This window comes from Vanessa tameamea, chromosome 6 (genome assembly GCF_037043105.1).
Source record: "Vanessa tameamea isolate UH-Manoa-2023 chromosome 6, ilVanTame1 primary haplotype, whole genome shotgun sequence".
Classification (NCBI taxonomy): domain Eukaryota; kingdom Metazoa; phylum Arthropoda; class Insecta; order Lepidoptera; family Nymphalidae; genus Vanessa; species Vanessa tameamea.
Genome location: NC_087314.1, coordinates 898768 through 907334, shown reverse-complemented (window position 1 = coordinate 907334; position 8567 = coordinate 898768). Strand labels below are relative to the sequence as shown.

Genomic DNA, 8567 nt, shown 5'->3' with positions numbered 1-8567 from the left:
ATGTGTGACGCTACCTTAATAAACTGAGGGCCATTGTATATCGGCTCATTTTCGTTTCATATGTCAGGCGCACACTGTCGCGAGTAGCTACAATGTCGGAGAATATATGACATAGTACTATATCTCATAAATCAAACATGACCAGGGGTGAGACGCAGGAACAACGGCTTTACATCCTCCTTTTGAGGCACGGGAGTTCATTGTACCGTACTCCATAACCTCAGCTACTTCGGTAACTATTATATTTTAATAATGTCTTGTAATATAATTTTAGTTAAAGGTTCGCTTCAAATAATAAACTATTATATTTATCGTTGAAATAAAAAGTAAATCGGAAAAAAGTTTCAATGTTAATATGATTCATTAATAAAAAAATTGGGAAGCTTTTTAAATATTGAATATTGAGTATAAGCCAAAAGCATATAAATTCATTATAAAAAAAATTATTAACCTAATAAAGAAAAGATTTACAAATGGCAGCCTTTTTCCTGCCAATTCAGTTTAACTTGTAATATTTACGGCTAAATCAGTTCGCGAAAATTAGTTTGAATTTATATTTTAAAAAATCTGTAAATATTTTAAGCATAGACAGTTTGATCTAAATAATTATTTTTTTTGCTGTCCGTACCAAAATAATTCAGCCATTTATAAATCTTTTTACATGCACTATGCATATTATTTAAAATATTCTGATATCACAATTGGATTCTCGAAGAAAAGTACATTTTAGAAACAAGACAGCTTAAATATATTTATTGAAATAAAGATAGATAAATAAATTATTGTGTTGACTGTGCTTTTGTTATCCTTTTCGCTCCTCTATTCGGCGGACCTTTTGGCTTTGCGAAAGCCGGCCGATGCAAATTCCTCTTTGGATGAATTTCATCATACAAATATTCCTCGGTCAATTCTTTACCGTCGTCTATTTCCAGCTGTTGAACAACAATTAGATGCAATACTTTTATACAAGATAAGTGACGTCACCAAATCTCAACGATACAGAACAACTATATGCACAAGTTTAGAAATTCAGGTTCATTCTCTATTCCCTTAATCTCAAAGTCAGACACGCCCGGAAATAGTTTAAACACATACTTAAAAGTTTCCTTATTTCTTAACTAACTAACAATTGAATATTTGGAACAGTTAGAACGCACCTTATTAAATTTGTCTATAAGTGACAGATAGCTGTGTCACTAGAAATTAATTCATTTAAGAATAAATAAAAAAATAAAAAGCTTTTTAAAGCAATTGAAATACATTCAAGCACGTAAAAATTAATTTGATATAAAAATAAATTTTAAATAATCCAAAATATAATAATTATTATGTTATAAATAATAACTTACCCTCTTTTCCACGACGAGGCCCATTTTTTCCATGATTTCTAAGAATTGACCTTTACAACTAGAATACATCATTCGTTCCTTTATACTGCAGCTGTATCCGGGCATGGAGTAGATAAACACTGCAATGACAAACATAATACAATTTATTTCACTATCTAATATTATATAAACACGAAAGAAACTTTGCCTGTCTGTCTGTTACCTTTAACTTCCTAAACCACTAAACCGAAATTGGTTAAATTTAGTACGAAGCAAGCTTGTATACCAAGGAAGGACTTAAACATACTTTTTATACCGACTTCAAAATATTGCCAGAATATGTGCTTCAAATAAAATGTCAATAGTCAATATCAAACGAATACCTTGGAGATACTGCAAAAATAAATGGACTCGCGAATGGCCTACTTTTGGCGAGTCACCATATATAGACATTGGTGCTGTAATTTATATTAAGCATCCCTAACATTGCCGATGTATCACCAAGCATGGGACTAGGATGTTAAGCCCCCTGTGCCCGTAGTTACACTGGTTCGTTTACCCTTTAAACCAAGAATACTAAGTACTGCTGATCGACGGAATAAATCGTAAATGAATCTTAATATATAATTAGTTGCAAGCATATAAGTAACTAGACCAATTACACCGTCGAAGTGCTGCAAGATCCCAAAAATGCCTTATTGTGGCGCATTTTGACGTAACACGTGACGATCAGAAGTAAATTATCAATAATGCCTCACCCACACTTTCGATATGGTCACCCTCGTGTGTGTGCTTGAATATGTACACGTGGTATCTCGCTTGGTCGCTCGGAACCTGAGCTGGTAGCTCAGTCAGACTTATTATTGCCGCTTTTGATAGGCAAATTTTTTCATCCTCTAAATCTATAGAAAAAAAAAATAGGTTCAAGGTTATTAATAATAATTATAATAAATGTTAATAATAATTATTATTATAAATTACATTATATGTGGTCGAAGTTGCGGGCGAAAACGAATACTAATAGAAATAATGGATTTAGTGCTATCTTACTTGCACATAATTTGCATCTCTGTTGCACAATTACGGTCGGCAGAAAAAAGAGTTTGCGTTTATGAATCTGTTAAAATTTGTATTCCAAGTGCGTTGGTATTGTAATGGTAATGCGTAACGATTACTTTATTTTCTGTCTGTATCTACACGAAGAGAGACTTTATAAGTCGAGGGAAACAACAACAACAGAGTTCAATTGTTTATGGTGTCGAGTGGTCGACTAATCCCAATTAAATCGTTATATTAAATAACATTGAAAGAAATCCATTCATGAAATAAAACCGGTATGAAAAAGCGTTTACTGTCTCATTTCTTCTGGATAAAAAAAAAATCAGAATTAGATGACCTTGAATCGTACTATACGAACATACGTAATTATGAAGATATCAAAGATTTATAATTACTGGTGCGATTGATCGCGGGATTTTAAATGCTTGTAATTCTAGTATATAAAAAAAAATACTTGACATTAAAAAAAAACTGTTGTCCATGGTAATTTGCATAAAATGTTAATTATATATACCTATTTTAAACTGTAGATAGTTATAGGAACCACGTTGGAGATCAAGTATACCCTGTTTAGCTGATTCTGTTATAGGAAATGATATTCCTCCCATAGTCGATTGTCTGAAAAATAAAAAAATAAACTTTGTAAGGATATACTCGTAGAGGGCCAGTCTGGCTTGTTCACAAATATAGACAACCTTTTACTTAAGAAGAATGAAATATGCTTTGCCAAGCAGTGGGATGTTTAAAGGCTTGTATGTGTGGTGCCCCACTAAGCAGCTCTACACGAAGCCCAGTACTAAAACTTCTAGTAATCTCTTACCTATTACATAAAAATTTATATTTAAAATGTTGTGTACCTTGAGTCTGTGCTATAGTTTGGATCATGTTCACTTTCCCGTAATTCTTTCAAAGCCTCCTCCCTGTCGGTGAGAGGAGCTGGAGCGTTGACACCGCTTACATGAATTTGATAACCTTTCAAACATACTTCTTCCTGTGAAAAAAATTAAAAAATAAATCTAAATTTAGAAACAACAATGATTTTAAGTAATTAGATAGATTCAACAATTGAATAATAACTGAAGGTTCAATTAAGTTGTAATTTTTAAGGACAGACATTTAATATTAAACATTTTTCACGTTTTCTTTTCGTTAACGTCTTTCGAGTTACTATATTTTTTTACACGATTTAAAAAATATATCTTATTCAATACAGAATAATGTCAGGCACTTCGTATTGATAAATTTTACACAATCATAATATTTACAATATAATAACAGTAGCTTAAAATTAAATCAATTAGTACCATAAGTTGTTTTTTTTATAATCCGGCTCGAAGGACCACGTGGACCTAAAACCTGAGCTTTTAATTTAACCGACTCATCATCATCAGATGATGTGACGTGTTACAGTGGCCATAACAACAAAGGATCAGTTTCCAAGATAGTTGGCACATTGGAAATAGTTAAATTTTCATACGGCGCCAATGTCTGTGGGGAGGGGACATTTACCCTCTTATTAATATCATTAATTAAAAAAGAAACTAAGTCTACAAACTAATAATTATAATGATTTTTTTTTACTATCTTTGTTATTACCTTGCTCGTGGCATGCATTTCATCTTTGATGTGTGCTGAACCAAATTCCTGCTTGAGAGTTGCTTTTGTTGACGCGTACAACATTTTCTGTCTCACGGGCGCACTATCTGGAGACCAACTCAGTAAAAGCCACTCATATCCCAAGGAGTTAGATGTGTCGAACCTTTCAAATGTATATTTAATTATTAAAATATATAAAAATTATTATTTTTAAATAAACTTTACATCACTTGGATTTTTTTAATTTTTTTAATATCAGGTATTTTGTAAATCTTATATAAGACACTGACAAAATACTCACAGAATGTGCCACTATACGACACATTATATTAAAAAAATATATATTGAATGATATTTTACTATTGAATAATAATAATAATGTTTATATTATATTTGCAGATACAGGTAATTCATTACCCGGCATTAAACCTCATGATGCATGAACTACTTTCATTATGATCATTAATGCTTAGGCACTAATTACTTAGAACATTCTTAATATAAACCAGCTGTTAGATCCACTATACCAAAAGAATTTAAGACCTTTTTATAATAATTTAGACTTTATTTCCTGTCGTACATTATCAAATATTACTTTTTTATATATGGTAATATGTCTGGGTTTTTTAAACAGTGTTTTACAAGAATAAACAATACAATGATTTACTAATGGTACCCAATCTTATGCTAAACAGTATTTTGCCGGAAATTGAAAATAAGCAATATTTAAGAGAAGATATTTTTCATATAAGTTCGCGTTTAAAAGCAGATGTTTAAGTAATGTCATAGATAAGTACACTATGATCACCCTTTAGATTATATAATAAAGGGCAGAAGCGCGCGGAAAGTTAGAAGTGAAGCAACAAAAACTAATGCAAATCAAAAGCAGGTGCAATACCCGAAGTCTGTTAATATTTTCAACTTTTAAAGCGTCAAAAGTGCTATCACTTTATTTACTATTTATTGATATATTAACAAAAAGACGCGTTAATTCGCACTACCGAGAATTTGTACTCGCTTTTGTTGAAGCTAACCGCCAATATTGTAAATATTCACAAGTATAAACTGTATATAAGTTAAATCATATGTCATTTGTTTACTTATATAATTAATACCGACATTGTCCAATTACACTAATTAAGATAACAATAACACAAATGAAAGTAATTACAATAATTATACCTTGTTAAAAATAATGCTAGATATACTAAATCATCACATATACTGATTAACTGGCCAACCATTTTAAAGAGAGACTCGCTAACTGGGACACCGGTATGTGCAGTCACAGATGCACTCTCTATTCCTTCAATCTTATAAGGCAGTCGACAAACCAGATATGATTGGAAATTGTATGGGTGATTATGGCTTTACAAGCTTTTCAAGGCATAAGAGTCTTAACACTGTCAATTTCCAGACCCCTGGGCTGGTCATGACCATTATTTGACAGAATCCTAATAACATTTTATCATCTCAACTTGGAGTGTGAACCCTGGACTTCAGGATCTGCTCAATTAAAGCTGAACATCGAGTTTACAATGCATTTAATTTTTGTTTCGGTGGATTGTTTTTAGTATCTGCTGCAAAGTTGACTAATAACCGATGAAAATGTGACCTGAATTGGTCGAGGGGACACAATTATTATCATATTTCGACACCTACATTTTATACTATGCTAACTCGAATTTTAGTGAAGATCGTTTTTTTGTGCCAAGTTGCTTAAAATATGTTATTTTATATGTATTAATAAAATTGTGAAGAAATATACAAAATTAATGAAGTAACAAATTTATACAACGCTAACTAAAGGCAATTTTTTAAAACAAACCGATTTATATTACGCTTACAATTATTAGCGGAGTGTGCACACACTTTTGAGTTAGCGTAGTATAAATTGTTGGTGTCGATTTGTATGTAACACACATAATTGAATAAGTGTCAACTACTTTGATGATGTTTATTTTAATGGTAATCAAAATAAAATGTCTCTTACCTATATAAAATATAACATGGAAGATCTTCTACAATTAAGGATGGTATATATTTATCAAAATCTTGCTCAAATGATCCTTTGACTGATTGATATTTCGCTAATGTTAATTCCTCTAAAAGAAATAAATAATTTACGTAAAATTTTGATAACACAATGAACTCAAAACATTATGATCACTATTATATACAAATATTTCGTACAAAAAATATAATAAAATGTCAAAATTCTCATTTATGTATTGTAAATACTGTACCATTCTCTATGCTTATTTTTAATAATCTGATTTTCCCATCTCTACATTTACTGATGTACTTCTTTAATTCTGCATTAGCTGTAACATAATTCCATAATTAATAAGGTAAAAACATATTAAAACACAATTTAAAGCATTGTAGCTTAAACTAGAGTTTAGAGTAAAAGTATATATATCTGGTTTCATGTTTTTTTTTTCCATTTAAATGTGTAGTTTTAAATAATTATTCACTTGTACTTCTCTTATAACAAGGCTTAGCATAAGTATATTTTTATTGTTACTTAATTGTTGATTTTTATCTAAATCCTTGTTGCTGTTTACACCAGTTAAATATAGAATTAACTTATCAATTTCTTTTATAGTAGTTTATAAGCTTAAAACTGTAATAGATATATACAAATGCTATGTTGATGGTGAAACTATTAAATAAAAAAATAATAAAAAACATTGGTATTTCATTCATAGTGACACATGCTAGCAACATTAAATATAAATTAGTTACGCTTATAAACATCAGATTATCAGATGTCTACTTTCGCCAAAATGACACGCCTTATTGTTATATTTGTATTGATTGATATATTAATAGATTAGATCGAATTGATTTTGTATTCATTAATAAGTTATGTCAGCTACATGGACCTTGTAGAAAATCTACTCTTATACTAATAGCACAATAACATATATTAGGGAATTACTATTTTCGCAAAACAATTATGTAGCTCGAAATTTCAAATAAATATGAACAAAATTATATGTAGTCAGTACCTTGAATTCCGGTTTGGTGCGACATTTTGTAACGAATACACTGTTTTATATATCTTAAAGTTTTTCACCGAATATTGAACGGTTATTAAATAACCAATTTTTAATATATAACGGGAAATTATGTGGGCGCATGCAAGTACAATTCAATCTAGCCGTAAGGCCCCTAACCCCCACTAGCTGTCAATACCTCGGTGATTAAGAAGCAAATTGACTTTGACATAACATGAGTGAGATGTCACTGTCACGTAAAATTAAGTTCATTATTTAAACGAGAAAATCTCAACAAGAAAGTCATTTAATTGAAAATTAAAAAAAGTGAAATCTAGAGTTCTGTACCTATTGATATATGTACTGTAATATTATATTACATATTTAAAATTACATGTTGATGGAGACAATATTGTTATAATGTGAATTATATTCATAATATGTCAAAAGCTGATGTAGTTCTGGTGATCAACAGAGATGGCGTTAAAAAGAAGCGCTTCCGTTGCAGAAAACATTCGATTCGACAGCTATTTTCACGTCATGTGGTAGTAGGAACGATCTGATAGAAAATATCCTCTGGATGAACGTAATTCCAAACCTGATATGGTTCAAATTTCAAAGCGATTTCTAATAATCCCTTCCTTTTGTCCTTTTTCAAACCTCTGACAACGTGTATGTAATAAAGACCGGTTGAATAGTTAAGACTTGAAAGAGTGACAAATAAACTTACTTTGTCATTTTAAATATTATTTTGGACTTAGGACAACCACTGAAACTATTGAATTAAATGTACGAGTACAATATTTGAAGAATATGATAAGATTATAGTAGTAAATGTAGGTAGGAATATAAATATAATGAAATAGGCAGGTATGTGATATAATGTTGGTGCTGGGTTTTTATAAATGTTTCCATATTATATTAGGTACTTTCCCGCTGTGGCCTTGACATTCACGACGTACTTTATGTATTGTATTTATTGTTAAATTGGAAACAATGAACAGATGTTATGATACTTCCGTAAACGTGTTAAACTTTTTCAATTAGTTTTAAGGAAAATAATAACTATTATTTGTGTGTGTTGTGTTGGATTTTGTCAATAACGCAAAACTGCTGAACAAATTCGACTGGAATAGGGCATTTAATACTTTTTGTTTTTATTTCATCATCATCATCATTACATAGTATAAAACAAAGTCGCTTACTGCTGTCTGTCCATATGTATGCTTAGATCTTTAAAATTACACAACGAATTTTGATGCGGTTTTTTTTTAATAGATAGATTGATTCAAAAGGAAGGTTTACATCCATAATACATTTATTTATTTAATTTGAGAACATACAGCCGTTGATAAACAAAAATAACAAATACTTAATAACTGTTAGGCCAATAACAGTTCTCACATATAACATTAAAGAGACTGAGAATAGGAAAATAAAATAAAAAAAAAAAACAAAAATGATAACAACAATAAATATAAAACTATGTGTCTGTAATAAAAAAAAAGCCTTAACATTATTATGCTTTCTACAGAAAACATCAAAATCTTCACAAACTTCGATAAGCTCATGAATACTAGCA

The 8567-nt window shown here is 30.3% G+C and overlaps 1 protein-coding gene and 1 long non-coding RNA gene across 2 annotated transcripts; one reads left to right on the top strand and one right to left on the bottom strand.

Moving 5' to 3' along the window:
• LOC135193342 (uncharacterized) lies at nucleotides 1-235 on the top strand. Its single transcript, XR_010309167.1, has 2 exons — nucleotides 1-114; nucleotides 153-235. It is a non-coding gene; the product is annotated as an uncharacterized LOC135193342 (long non-coding RNA).
• Nucleotides 236-724: 489 nt separating this feature from the next.
• Nucleotides 725-7182, bottom strand: LOC113393383 (twinfilin). Its single transcript, XM_026630230.2, has 9 exons — nucleotides 6998-7182; nucleotides 6230-6307; nucleotides 5977-6088; nucleotides 3984-4146; nucleotides 3245-3378; nucleotides 2902-3005; nucleotides 2087-2230; nucleotides 1350-1468; nucleotides 725-932 (listed from the first exon to the last, which is right to left on the bottom strand). The coding sequence occupies exons 1-9, from the start codon at nucleotides 7020-7022 to the stop codon at nucleotides 780-782; spliced, it is 1032 nt and encodes a 343-aa protein (XP_026486015.1). The 5' UTR covers nucleotides 7023-7182; the 3' UTR covers nucleotides 725-779.
• Between the last annotated feature and the right edge of the window lie 1385 nt (nucleotides 7183-8567).

Excerpts from the sequence above, each read along its gene's own strand:
- LOC113393383 (XM_026630230.2), bottom strand. The coding sequence starts at position 7,022 with ATGTCGCACCAAACCGGAATTCAAG. Across the intron at positions 3,379-3,983 it reads AAATGCATGCCACGAGCAAG|GAAGAAGTATGTTTGAAAGG; the intron begins GTAATAACAAAG and ends TTTTTTTCACAG. Across the intron at positions 933-1,349 it reads GCCTCGTCGTGGAAAAGAGG|CTGGAAATAGACGACGGTAA; the intron begins GTAAGTTATTAT and ends GTTGTTCAACAG.